The sequence below is a fragment of the Tarenaya hassleriana genome, unplaced genomic scaffold, assembly GCF_000463585.1.
Source record: "Tarenaya hassleriana unplaced genomic scaffold, ASM46358v1 Cleome53, whole genome shotgun sequence".
Lineage (NCBI taxonomy): Eukaryota > Viridiplantae > Streptophyta > Magnoliopsida > Brassicales > Cleomaceae > Tarenaya > Tarenaya hassleriana.
In genome coordinates this window covers 377,924-391,042 of record NW_010967966.1, presented here as the reverse complement: position 1 = coordinate 391,042, position 13,119 = coordinate 377,924, and the positions used below count along the sequence as shown (strand labels likewise).

The 13,119-nt window shown below is 39.5% G+C and overlaps 4 protein-coding genes across 19 annotated transcripts in view; 2 read left to right on the top strand and 2 right to left on the bottom strand.

The window, feature by feature from the left end:
• Nucleotides 1-336, top strand: part of LOC104798372 (putative MO25-like protein At5g47540) — a 3,538-nt gene extending 3,202 nt beyond the window's left edge. Inside the window, exon 11 of one of the 2 annotated variants that reach the window (XM_010520427.2) lies at nucleotides 77-336. In XM_010520427.2, coding sequence (XP_010518729.1) covers nucleotides 77-156 — 80 coding nt within the window. In that variant the 3' untranslated portion in view covers nucleotides 157-336. The remainder of the gene's footprint in view (nucleotides 1-76) is intronic. The other variant, XM_010520428.2, reaches the window with a different exon arrangement.
• Nucleotides 337-1,693: 1,357 nt separating this feature from the next.
• Nucleotides 1,694-3,243, bottom strand: LOC104798371 (vesicle-associated protein 3-1-like). The gene is made up of 8 exons (XM_010520426.1): nucleotides 3,079-3,243; nucleotides 2,928-2,998; nucleotides 2,707-2,788; nucleotides 2,525-2,631; nucleotides 2,311-2,436; nucleotides 2,181-2,234; nucleotides 2,008-2,085; nucleotides 1,694-1,917 (listed from the first exon to the last, which is right to left on the bottom strand). Exons 1-8 carry the CDS (start codon nucleotides 3,128-3,130, stop codon nucleotides 1,822-1,824), a joined length of 666 nt encoding a protein of 221 aa, XP_010518728.1. The 5' UTR covers nucleotides 3,131-3,243; the 3' UTR covers nucleotides 1,694-1,821.
• Nucleotides 3,244-3,909: 666 nt separating this feature from the next.
• LOC104798369 (asparagine--tRNA ligase, chloroplastic/mitochondrial-like) lies at nucleotides 3,910-5,764 on the top strand. 10 transcript variants are annotated; one of them, XR_769428.1, is made up of 4 exons: nucleotides 3,910-4,156; nucleotides 4,256-4,266; nucleotides 4,819-5,091; nucleotides 5,517-5,764. XR_769428.1 is itself a non-coding variant. In XM_010520419.1 (4 exons), exons 1-4 carry the CDS (start codon nucleotides 4,225-4,227, stop codon nucleotides 5,647-5,649), a joined length of 360 nt encoding a protein of 119 aa, XP_010518721.1. In that variant the 5' UTR covers nucleotides 3,910-4,224; the 3' UTR covers nucleotides 5,650-5,764. The 10 variants fall into 10 exon arrangements, 2 of the variants coding, with proteins under 2 accessions (XP_010518721.1, XP_010518722.1); XR_769426.1 differs by having other exon boundaries at nucleotides 4,779-5,091; XR_769429.1 differs by having other exon boundaries at nucleotides 3,910-4,266; nucleotides 4,819-4,859; nucleotides 4,988-5,091.
• The window catches only part of LOC104798370, a 10,162-nt gene continuing 2,804 nt past the window's right edge, over nucleotides 5,762-13,119 (bottom strand). For 3 of the 6 annotated variants that reach the window (XM_010520423.1, XM_010520422.1, XM_010520424.2), the window contains 14 exons: nucleotides 12,895-13,119; nucleotides 12,213-12,374; nucleotides 11,641-11,942; nucleotides 11,122-11,531; nucleotides 10,863-10,915; nucleotides 10,695-10,790; nucleotides 8,857-10,622; nucleotides 8,581-8,686; nucleotides 8,070-8,250; nucleotides 7,784-7,851; nucleotides 7,559-7,674; nucleotides 6,647-7,480; nucleotides 6,230-6,326; nucleotides 5,816-6,151 (listed from right to left, as the gene is read on the bottom strand). In XM_010520423.1, the coding sequence (XP_010518725.1) occupies nucleotides 6,144-6,151; nucleotides 6,230-6,326; nucleotides 6,647-7,480; nucleotides 7,559-7,674; nucleotides 7,784-7,851; nucleotides 8,070-8,250; nucleotides 8,581-8,686; nucleotides 8,857-10,622; nucleotides 10,695-10,790; nucleotides 10,863-10,915; nucleotides 11,122-11,531; nucleotides 11,641-11,942; nucleotides 12,213-12,374; nucleotides 12,895-13,119 (4,424 nt within the window). In that variant the 3' untranslated portion in view covers nucleotides 5,816-6,143. Of the gene's footprint in view, nucleotides 6,152-6,229; nucleotides 6,327-6,646; nucleotides 7,481-7,558; nucleotides 7,675-7,783; nucleotides 7,852-8,069; nucleotides 8,251-8,580; nucleotides 8,687-8,856; nucleotides 10,623-10,694; nucleotides 10,791-10,862; nucleotides 10,916-11,121; nucleotides 11,532-11,640; nucleotides 11,943-12,212; nucleotides 12,375-12,894 lie in introns of all 6 variants that reach the window. The other 3 variants (XR_769431.1, XR_769430.1, XM_010520425.1) reach the window with 3 other exon arrangements.

The window sequence follows — 13,119 nt, the reverse complement described above, 5'->3', positions numbered from 1 at the left end:
GGGGGGGGGGGGGGGGTCTGTCCTTGTGATCATATGCATATATGTGAACGATTATTGAGTGTGTTTGATGATATAGCAGAGGACGAGAGGTTCGAAGCGGACAAAGCTCAGGTGGTGAGGGAAATTGCAGGGCTTGAGCCAAGAGATCGTGCATGACCCCCCCTCCTACACTGTCTACAAGGGGCTCTCTCTTTCTTTCTTTCTTTCCTGCACTGTAATTTTGGAAGACCAATTTTTTGAAGCACCAGTTGATGTTAGGTTACACTTGTCTGCTCCTCTCCGTCTAAAAATCAGGACCCATCTATATATATGGATATATACATACATTCACATGTACACTCCTGTGTCATTAAGGGAAAATCCCAAAAAAAATTATCGAATTTGGAGATAACTGACATATTAATACCGAACTTTTCAAATTTTCAAATTAAATATGAATTCGTCCATTTTGACACAAAATACTGAACTTGTAAATTTTTTACAAAAACTTCATCGACGTTAAACGGTGTTAAATCGATTAACGGTTGATCTAACACTCCACATTTCGTCATCCGCCACATCAGATAAAAATTTAAATTAAAAAAAAAACAAAAATAAAACAAACTAAAAATAAAAAAATAAAATAAAAATAAAAATAAAACTAAAAATTTAAATTTAAATTTAAAATTGAAACTGAAATTTAAAATTAAACAAAAAATAAAAACAAAAAGAAAAATATACAATATACAATATATATACACAAATATATATATATATACATAAAATAGTAAATATTAAATATATATATATATGTATGTATACATATATATATTTAATATTTACTATTTTATGTATATAAATATATATGTGAATTTTGAAATGTTTATTATATTTTTAATTATTTGTAATGTAATTACAATAATTTTAATATATATATATATATAGTTTTGTATATATTGCATATTTTTTATATAAATATATATATATACATGTATATATATATATATATATAGATTTATAAATGTATATATGTGTATATATTTACATGTGCATACATATATGCACATATATTGTATATATATACATGTGCATATATATGTATATACACACATTTAATATCACAATATATATACAATATATACATATTCATACATATATGTGTATATATATATAAATATACATTTTTTATTTTTATTTTTTCTTTTTATTTTTTTTTTATTTTTTATGTTATTTATAATTATTTTTATTTTTAAAATAAATTCTTATCTGATGTGGCGGATGACGAAACATTGCGTCAATCGGCACGTCAGATCGTCCGTTAACTGATTTAACGCCGTTTAACGTCGATGAGATTTTTGTAAAAAATTTACAAGTTAATTATTTTTTATGTCAAAATCAAGAACTCATATTTAATTTGGAAATTGAAAAAGTTCGGTATTAGTAATTTTTTTGGGATTTTCCCTTGGAATAATATGGAATTTGTCAAAATGGGTTTATGGGGGCATGGTGCCTATGTATACGGAGAACCGCATGTTTGTAGGTACAAAACCCGAATATTGTGGGGGGTATGTATAGACAAATGAAAACTAGAAAAAGGGAGATTGGAGCAAAAAGCCCTAAAAATGCCTCTAAGCAAATGGGTGAGGCAATTATGGCAGAGCCTCCTCCAGCTTGATGACATGATACATGATTAATACCACCAAGTGAAAGCTTCAAGCCAAAAATAAAATAAAATAAGCAAACATTCCCATTTATTTGATGTTTTGGATCACATGCCTCCCTTCCTCATCCTTTCTAATTCGTCGACAACATACGATGAAATTAAAGCATCACCCCTTCCCCTTAGGAGCACATGTTCAAGAGAGAACCCATAAAAAACCCGAAAAGGCCGACCAAGAGGACATGCATCCACGAGAGATGTCCAGGCCTCTGCAGTTCCTGCATTTCATCACGTGCACATATATATGCTTCATACATACTTCCATAGGTCCGATCTCAATCAACGCTTTCATTGGTTTAATTACTTACGAGTTCTTTGCGAAGCCTGTTGCTTTCCAGAATTGCCTTCTTCTTTTCCTCTCTCAGCCTATAAATGGAAGCCCTTGCCTGCGCGCACCATTCACAATTCAAGATTGCAGAAGAGCAAGACAGAGAAACTGCTGGATGATTGTAAACTCAAAGAGTACCACCACCAGTTTTACCTCCATAGGTATAGATACGTCCTCAAGTGCAAGCCGCTCACAAGTCTCTACAGCCTGACAAGTAATCATTGGGTCAAAAGCACATGAAAAAAAAAACTAATAACAACAACAAGGGAGAAAGAGCACAGACAATAGAAATTTCAGAAGCAGAAGCCTCGGGGTAAGAAGAGACAGGAGAAGGCCGATGTGGAGGTGGAAGGACATAAACCACTGGCAATTTACACTCTTCCACCACGTTTCCACCCTTCTTATTGAACTACAAAAACAACAAATGCAGCCCAATTAACAGGACAGCCACACAACTTAAACCAAGGCAAAGAACATCGAGGATATATATATACTACCATTTCTGAATTGGGAGTCGAACCCTTTGGCGCCTTAACACTCTGCAAGAGAAACTTGTCCATGCATTGCATGTCAGGAGGGGCCTCTTTCTGCGCTTGCATGGTTACTAAAACACACCAATTAACAGCATTACATTTAATTTTACAAATCTGAACGACAGCAACAATGAAAAGAAGAATACCTATGATGTCACATGTGGATTCAGGCATAACTATCCCCATGTTGGGTCGAACACAATACTTCTTGGGGTTTGTTGTTTTTACCTGACCACAACAGTTAACCACCATTGTCACCCAGATCCATTTACTTACACAGTGTTTATACGCGAAACCAAAAAGAGCACCCAAATGGAATCAAATCATGAAATCAATATAATAAATTTAGGAGGAGTGCATACGTTACCTTGAATGCAACATAGCTATCGGTCTTATTCGACAAACGGACAGAACATGAGATCCGTTTCTTCAATTCAACTACATTGATTCTCAAAAAAGACATCAGGAAAAAGGCATAGCGAATCAGACGAAAAAGGAACAAAAAAGGGTCAACTCACATGGAAATTTGAGCTCAAGCGGCTCGACATCGAGAAGCTCTCCGGTGCTCATCTTCCAACACAAAATGACAAAATGCTTAGGGAGAGGAGAGGACTCAACACTCCATTATATTGAGATGGGAGAATCCTTTTTTTTTTTTAGGGAAGGAGAAAGGCGGCGCGGCCTTCTCCTGCTGAGCACGTGCCAAATTCTTAATTGTTTCTAATTTAACCGGCAGATCATCTCCCTCTCTCTCGACTAAACGGCATGATGTTTTTTTTTTTGAAATGCCCTCCCCACTCGGGCGGCAGTATCCAATTAAACTAATTTACTATTATAATTGAGTGAAAACAACAAAATGTCTCCCTTGGCTCTTGCTACAGACTGAACGACCATAAGCAGCGAATACCAAAATATAAAAAGCACACGTGAATATAAAGACACGACTACTCCACTATGTATAAAATCTCAGTTTTTTTTAACACAATAATTTTCTTTTACCTCGAAACTAACAGCCAATCACAATGGTTTAAAACGTGTAAATAGGCGACAAAATGCCAGATTTAGGAGAGGATGGCTCAACCAGTAAGTGGATATGCGTAAAGAGTGCTCCATCCCGGGTTCAAACCTCCACCCTGACAAATCACATAATATAAAAAAAAAAAGTGCCAAAGTTCATACGAAGAAACAAGAGGGAAGGAATTAGATTGCCATGCATGATGCATGTATATGTATGGGCTGGGCTTTTTCTTTTAATGGATCAGGCCCACGTCCAAAGGGTCAACGTGGGATGGGCTGGAAACATATACAGGTGTCAGGTGGTGCATCCAACCCGCAAATTCCCAGCTAGCGCCGCGACGAGCTTCCCAATGGCGGCGGCCACCTCTCTCCGTCTGACGCCACTCTCTTCTCTCCGGTTCCTCTCCTTCTTCCCCAAATCTAATACGTGGGAAGTAACTTTGGAGAATTTAGGAGGAAGTTGAGAATTGGGGACATAAAGGGAGGATCCGACGAAGGATTGGGTCGGGTCGGCAGACCCTGAGCGTAATAGGTTGGGTGCGGGATCTCCGGGCTCAGAGCAGCGTCACCTTCATTGAGGTAATCCCTCAACCTTGAATTCTTGCTTCACAACTGTTCGGATAAATGACGGTTCATGCCTCTCAAACATGCAATGTGTGATGAACTCGGATGCACAAGGGTATGATCAGGTAAATCCATTCACCTTTGAATGATTCTAACATTCCATATTGATCCTAGGAAAGTGTTTCTCTCACTCTTCAGTTTTATGCTTTAAAGACTCTTTACCTTATCACATAGGAAGTGAAAGCTTTTTAGATCAAACGGATTTAGTGCGGATGCGACAATAAGATTCTTACCACCCATCTTTTTGCCCAATTCTAAATGTTGTTCGCAATTTGCTTCAGACCTGAGAGTCCTTAGCTTTTGATATCAATTCAATGATTCCTAATCCTGGGGGGTTGCCAAATTCCTTAGCTGAATAATCGGTACAATAAAAAGCGTCATCTTGAGGGAGGCTTCCCTCCATATCGATGGTAGAAATGGGTCTTGAATTTCTTTGTCTTTCTGTTTTGTTTGATTTTGTTAGCCTATATCACTTAGGGGCTGAGAATTCATCAATTTTTCATGTATGATTCAATGTGTGTGCAAGGTTGTAATTTTTAATCCTCGGTTTCTACCATATTCATGAGCTGAACAATAGCTAGAATCTGGTATGGTCTTGACCGGTGCTTCCATATCAGTACAAGGGACTCTTGTGGCTAGCCAGGGATCAAAACAAAAGGTGGAACTAAAGGCCGAGAAGATTGTTGTGGGCTTGTGGCATGTGCTTGCTTTTCAATGTACTCGATTCTTTATGATTTATAGTTATGCATCTTTAAATTCTTTCATTGATGCCCTACTTTTTCCTAGATTGGCAAATGCGATGCTTCGTATCTGATTCAGAAGAAACGAATTAGCAGAGAATTCTTGAGAACCAAGGCTCATTTGCGTCAAGAACAAACACTTTTGGGGCGGTAATTTTTATATCTTAACGCTATTCTTCTTTATGGAGAAAGTACCTTTTGGTTTTTCTTTTCTACAGTTGAAGTTTTTCTGTCTTTTGGGTACTTATGGTACTCGAGGCTTTCTGTTCAACTAATTGATGATGTTTCAAGTATCTGCGAAATCGCGACTACGTCCCTGAGTTGTTTTGTACACGAGAAGAATATCTATGTCTAGGAATACATACTTTTGGGGCTATGTCTTTTCTCACTTCATATCATTGGTGTGTAAATTCTAGAGTATCGTGTTTACTTATTTTTAGAGCAACGTGCTACTTTTTTCTGGCCCCATGTTTCTCTTGTCTGGACATTTATAGGTGTTGTTCTTCACGTTCTATTTGGATGCATTTAAATTCTTTTTCTCTTATGTCATGGAAATGTATTGTATCGAGCTTCAGGTCGCAAGAGTTAGGAATGCTTTGGCGTATTCTACACACTTGTTCTTTCAGGGAAACGGGTTCATCTGGGTGTCGAGTCCGATCATCACAGCTTCGGACTGTGAAGGAGCAGAGTTTAGGGTTTAGGGTGTAATATCACAAATCGAGTTAGGGACATTGTCCCATTTGAATCAAAACAACCTGGATGTGTTATTCTTCTGTTCAATATCACTCCAAAGCTCACAAATCAAAACAAATCCCGTTCCTGATGCATCCTCTTATATTTTTTTTTTGGCACAAGTTGTGCCGGAAAATGTCTATTATGTCAAACTACATATACAACCTCTGTCACGTCAATTTTTACATGTCATAATCCATAAAGAGACTCAGAATCAGTCGCAATGGACACTACATTTACATATCTGCAAAACAAATCCCGCAGCCATTAAAATCCACACCCCCTTGCAACCATTAAACCCCGTTTCTTTTCCCTTCTACATTCCCTACATTTACATATCTGCAAACAAAGGCAAAACATTGCGAAGAAAAAACTAATAACACAACCCAAGATTGTCCATACACCACTAACCTTTTCTTTTCCTTTTTCCTTTAGGGATTATTTGCAATCGGTTGTGGTCTCTCTAGCTGCTATTCCCCTGCCAAGAACAAGAACATTGAAAGCCGAACATGCATAGGAATTGGGGCTATTGCACTACTGGAGGCCCCCATCTTACCTCTAGAGCTACTTTTGCTCTCATATTGGGGACCTTTGCCATGCGAAACTGTTGGAATCTTCGAGGTGACCATCGAAGATTGCAGTCCTTCAAGTAGCTTGTAAGTTGTAACCAACCAACACACAAGTTTAAGTTAACCTCTTACAGGATCATGGTTTGAAATTATCGAAAGGCATCAGTTACTAAAGCCCCTGAATCGATTGGCAACGACTAAGTACATTTCACATATGACATGAAAAAATACAGAAAAAAAACAAAGCAATAGAGAGATTAAAGGAAGTGGATGCATGCAAGAAAGAATATACAAGCAGGTAGCTAGAATTCTGTATTATTCTGTAAGACATGATATGTAATGCTGATCAAAATTAGCAGAGATGCGTGTCTTTATATATAACCTACATGTGTGTAGATACTTACTCTGTAGGTTGGCTGAATCCTGCGGTTAGATCTACGTGGCTCTACGGTGTCAGACATCTTTGAAGAGTTCTCACCCAGCACTTTGTTCTCTTCAGTCTTGGCTAACTTTCCAGCAGCAGGAGCCGATTTCCCTTTATTAATGCGTTCAGCTTTTAAGCTTGAGGAAGTTTTCCTCGAGGAGGGAATGCCTGAGGTATCACGTGACAATATTGCAGTTTGCTCCTCTGTTGATTCCCCAGATTGGATATCCATAGATATTCCAGATACAGTACCCTTTTGCTCAGCTTTCTGATCAGCAGCATTACCGGATGAGATATTCTGTGACTCCTCTTTCTGGGCTATATTTTTAGTTGCTGCAGTCGGTTTGGATGTGGGTTTGAAAATTTTAGCCTTGGATACAGTTGCCTGTCTTTCTCTTGGATCAATTTTAGAAGTATTTCTCCAGGACTGTGATCCGGAACTTTGGGGCATTATCGCCTTGGTAGACTTAGCCGGTTCATTTTGTTGCCTCGTTTTACAGGCAGGCTCTGACACATAGTGTTTGCTGACGTCCATGAACTTCCTCTTCTTTCCCGGCTTAGGAACGCCGAAAATAACTCTGGATCCTTGCTTCTGCAAGCCAGTCCTTTTCATCCGAAGGGGATCGGGTTTGATCTCGTCTCTTGTACTCCTACCGAGATTAAATGCTTTCTCCGAAACATCCAGCACAAGAAACCCGGTCTGAGGCGGTTTCCCTAAGTTCAGAACATCTACATTCTTGGGACTAGTGTCCTTTCCTTCCGCATCATGAACAGGGCTTCTCACTCTAGGACGCTTCTCATTCGGTGTATCACCCTACAATCAGATTTGTTTGTCTAAGCACATACATAGCAACAAATATTAAGCTCCTAGATCCATTTAAGTCAATAATACCTCTCGCAATGAGCTTATGTTGGCTTCGGAACCCGAACATTCAATCCACCTTCCATCCTTCCACACAAGAGAAGGAAGAAGATTCCAAGATTTCACCGCAAGTGTTTCCCTTTGCACTGCAGGGATCAGAAGGAAACAAGTAAGCCAAACAAACAGTTTAGAGCTTGACAGAAAAGCAAAATGTTCCAACTTTCTTCACCAAACATAAATGCTGTCTATACACACCTGGGAAATGGACAGTTAGCGTAGTTTGGTCTTTCTTGTTTTTTTCAGAAATTACACCTTCCCACCAGCTGGGGGACAAAATGAAAAAAAAAATGTTTAGATAATTTCCAAAGAGTGCTAAGCAAGGACTATGAATGAGATTCAACAAACGAAATTCCGCAGCTAAAAAATGGTGGAAATAATACATAGAGAAGACAACACTGAACACTGTTGCCTCTATTGATAGAGGCCGTGTTTGCAATTAGCATACGGCTACAGGCCAACAAATAAGAAAAAAAGTCATTACCTGTCGTGTACCCATGCATCCACCTTATCGCCGACAGACCAAGCACGATCCCCAGTGGAAGATCTACGTCTCTTCCTTGTTCCTTCAAATGGCATCACAGTAATAGAACGAGCCATTCTTAGTTTAGGGGCTACATCACCATCACCTTCGAGGGCTACCCACTCTTTCAACTTGTTTGCCCCTGAAATATGATAAGTAAAAGAGAATAACAAATCAAGACTAGTCCGTCAGAACCAGAGCTTCTTCATAGAGAAGTTAAAGTACATGAGATCCTTCAGTTAGAATTGATTTCACGTTCTCTCCATGGAAAATACAGAACATCACATGCAAAAATATAATTACGAAAAAATGTTATCATATACCAATACTTGGATATTTTTCTTTAAAAAATCGTTGTTGTAAGATGGGAAAACAGGAAATGGAATCTCGCCTGCCATGCTACAGCACTACCATATGCAAGACACTTTATGGAATAATATAGAGAATAACAAGTGGTAAAATCAAAACACACCCTCTGAAGAAAGTTCATTGTAACACACGTAAGCTTCACCATCCTTCAAGCTTAAAACATTAGCAGAGTACCATCCTGTTCTTAATCCAGGCCCTTCCTTGTAAACCTACACGTATGGATCATATGCATCATGCATGTCATCATTCGGAGAGAACACCATAGACTAACTAGCCAGAATACCAACCCTGAATTAAAAGTTGACAAGATTTATGCAACAGAAAGGGCAAAAGAAAGAAATAGAGCAAAAAATAATAGTGAAGCGCCAAGTACACAAACCTCCACACTGGAACCCTCCTTGATGTCATTTCCATTTGCAGTTTCTATGATCCTTTTACTTTTAGTTTGGGTGTCGACTGAAGACATCGGTGCAACCTCTGGTTCCGGGACAACACTGTTAGCCAATTCTCTCGCCTTATGGTACTTTAGTCCCTTTCTCTTGTTTCCAGACGCAGAAACCAGACAAGATACAGTGTCTGGTGATTTCACAGGGTCACCCAACCTGGTGCCTGCACCTGTGTGTGTTTGCAGCGCTAGAGTTGCTTTCTTCTTCAATGCACCCCTTTGACAAGGCTCTAATTCCTGAGATACTTGGGTATGTCTCCAGTAATCACCTGGACCCACCTCCACCAGCTCATTCAATAAGAGAGGATCACCCAGAGAGACAAGTTTTCCAGCTTGGGAAACAGCCTCTGCTGCGAGCTCAGCTGCTTTTACAATAGCATCCATATTTTCAGCTTGCTTTGTGGCAGCTGTGGCAGCTTCAACCCTCTTCTTAGCAGCCTCCCTAGCAGCAGTAAGAACCAAATTAGAACTAACTGATGCCCCACTACCCATCGAGATAGATGCAGGAGTAGCCTGGTCTAGAGTTTTACCAACTTCTAATTTAGATATATCAATACCCTGATCAGAACTATTTGAAATTGCTGCTTCCTCAGACATTAATTTAGCTTGCAATGCAGCACTTGCTGCGACATTAGCTGCAGCAGCTGCAGCCTTTGCAACTGCAGCAGCAGCAGCTATTGCAACTACTGCAGAAGCTATATTGCCTTGATTTTCTGGTTCAAGTCCAGTATTCTTCTGTTGGTCTACCTGCTTCCACTCATATTGACTGTGACTAACAGCTGCAGCAGCAAGAGTAGAGGCATCCTCTGCGTGTCTCATTGCTTCCTTAAGTTTACCAATGGCATCCTCTGACAAGGCAGACTTCTGTTCCATGCCAAGGTTCCCAGACACCAGATTACCACTAAGAATCGGGGATGATAAAGATGAACTCAGTTTCTCCAGGGAGAATGTAGATGCCAAGTTCATAGTGGTTCTCCCGATAGAAACAAGGTTAGTAGGGGCAGTAGCATTAGAGACAAGATTTCCAGATGTGAGGGTAAAAGGAGCAGACGCTGTAAATGTAACAAGAGGTGAAACAACCGATTCTGTCTGTTTGTGAGAACTCAATATGCTAGAACCAGGCTCCTCAGAAACTGGAATATTCTTCCGCTTCCTCGCTTTCACCTCAGTAGAGTGTTGACTGGGTGCTACCACCACACTCTTTGGCACAAAGAACGGAGTCCCTTTAACAACACACCTAGAAGTTACGCTTTGAACATTAGGATCTTTCTGAAGATGCTTTGCACCAGAGTGGGACAAAGATGTTTCTTCCATGGGCGTCAATTTTACAGTCTTGGTGATCGGAAAAACAGAGAAACGAGAACCAACATCAAATGCACTGGTCTGTGGAGAAGTAAGCCAGGGGCTGTGGTAAGGGGTCGGTAATATCCATGGGGCACTATGTCCAACAATATTCTTAACTGGTGGAATTCGGTGAGCATGCAATGAAGAAAGAAATGGCTGGTGATCATTTGCTAAACTTCTTTGCATGCTACTTGGTTGTAAAGTATCACAGGGTGTCGGGAGAGTCCATAGTGGTGATGAGGGAGGGATTATTGGGTTCACAGATGGAACATCTTTGCTACTGGTGTAACCAACTGATGGAGTTGCTATCTTTCCTGAGAGTACAGTTTTGGGTAATACAGCAGGACTTCCAGGATCTGCATTAAGTAAGCCTCAATTAAAACTAAGAGGACTAAGACACTAAATAATGAATAAATTAAGTTAGAAACCTGAACGCGATTGCAATGGCGTTTCAGGAGCATGTGATGTCTGAGCCCTTTCAAAACAAGCACGCCATAGTTTCTCCCAAATGCCTTTCCCACCATCTAGAGGAGGACACAGTAAACATATTTGCTTGCACATGTGGATAACAGAAGGTGTAGGAATAACAATCTTACCTGGACCACCAAATGCAGATATCATATGAGCCTCATCTGGTGTCGTCCCTTGGCTGTTCCAAAAAATCTCGAAACAGTCAAACTTCAGCAACATAATTAATAAAGCAGAACCCACACGAGATCTCGCGCTATATACGCAAACGTGATGAACACAGAAGATAAATAAACAAGAACAGAACTCCAAAGTTCTAAAGGGCAAACTGTAGTAAAAGGTAAGACTCAACACACAGGCAGAATGAAAAAGCCAAAAAAAACTCACATCAGAGCCCCGTAAACAAAAATCTGTGCACGCAATTGCACTTGTTGCATGTCTGTGAAAGGACGTCGCAAAAGACTCGAAAGGGCAGAAGAATTCAAGTTTGGCAAACTTGATGAGGGCATGGAAAAGTTCCCAGATGGTTTTACAGCAGGAGTCTCAGCATGAGGATTTTGCTGGTTCTCGGTAGATTGTGAGATCTGACCTGTACAAGGCGAACATTGATTAAAGACACTAGCTTTCCCGCATTGTAACTGTCTCGAAGGTGTTGTCTCTGTCACAGCATTTCCTTTTCTGGAAGCATCTTTTCCTGTAGATTTAGATGTTCCTTTTGGCTTACGCCTAGGTGTTCCTTTAGAAGTCCTTGCAGTTGTTCTCTCTAAGCTAGAAGGTACAGGAGATCCGTCCACAATCTTGACAAACAAAGAAACATATGCTCTCAGTGAGTCTAAAAAACGTTGTCGAGATGGAACTCTTTGAGAATAATGAACAAGTATGTTGAAAGAGAGAAAATGGCAGTACCGGAGAGACTAGTATAGCTCCTGAAGAGTTAATTGCTTGTAAAACTTCTCCCACTTGCTTCATTGATGAATCTGCTAATGGACTTGTATCGCAAGTTAAGCTCTGACCACAGGAAGCATAGGCTGTTTTCCCCACCTGAGATCCGCTGGGCATGAAAGGTTTATTGCCAATGGAGGAAGTAGAAGGATCCCCTGGATCAGTAACAGCTTTTTCCCTCCCAGCATCACAGTACTCTGCACCAGGCCCAGAAAATGTAGAAATGCATGAAGAATCTGCTATTTTAATCGTATCACCTGCAATATCTGTGACAGGGCCAAAGAAATGCCAATGAGTAAACTTCTAGGGATATTATAGGTCTGTACAAACAGCAAACATAGAAATTGGTAACCCGTCCCAGTATTAAGTGCACTTCTCCAAAGTGATAGTTTGTATAACATGATACACATACAGATAATGGTCTAGTGGAAATAATAAAGTTACAGTACTCGCATACCTTATCTTACTCAGCCGACAGAACACCATTTATACAAGAAGAAAGATTTCTCTCTGAAATAATGACAATATGAACTTACCTTCGGTGCGCAAAATTGGAGTTCCAGCATTCATATTGTCCATGGATTCCGTATTGTTCTTATCTTCTTGACTATCTTTTTTAACTTCAGCTCCAAGATTAGCCAGGGAACTACCATTAGGCTGTGCATTAATACTGTCCTTGTTAGGATTGAATTTTGTGCCTGCAGAGGAGGAGGAAGAGTATGTAGGCAACAAGAGTAACTATAAAGTCAACCAAACCATAAGATTTCATAGATACTCATAAATTCCTTCAAAGAGAAAACGTCATGGCTACTCATGGAATATCTATGAACCATACAAGCACAGGTCATTCTTTAAAATAAAGGACATATATGCATGCACATGGAAAGGGTATACAAGTACAATCATAACAGATTTTTTTTAATATGAGCAAAAGAGACAATTACAATATTTACTTGTGAGAAAAAAAAAAGTAGGATAGTAAGTCGATAAAACGGTCCACATGAGAAACACAATATTTGTATATATTTTCCATGCAAGACAAGAGCATGCCCTATCAAAACATTAATAATTTTGAGATATATAAAACAATATGAACAAATGCTCTAGATAACCACAAGCACAAAAGGATTTGGAAACTCAATAATATACTCACACAGCAATATGTAAACAGACAAACAAACATGTTCAAGTACTAGGCACAAACAGAAAAAAGATTACCAGACGCACTCTTCGATTCTGCATCAAGATATTCTTCTAGAATAGTTTTTGCAGATTTCTGCAGAATGGTTTCTCGTGCAGTATCCTGAGCTTCTACTTTCATAGACCCATCATTATCAGAACAGTTATCAACATTATTGGTACTACCGACTTGAACATCTTCATCATGCATACAAGCTTGTTTGTCCTTCTGATTCCCTGATCCACAGACAGCAGCAGGGGAAA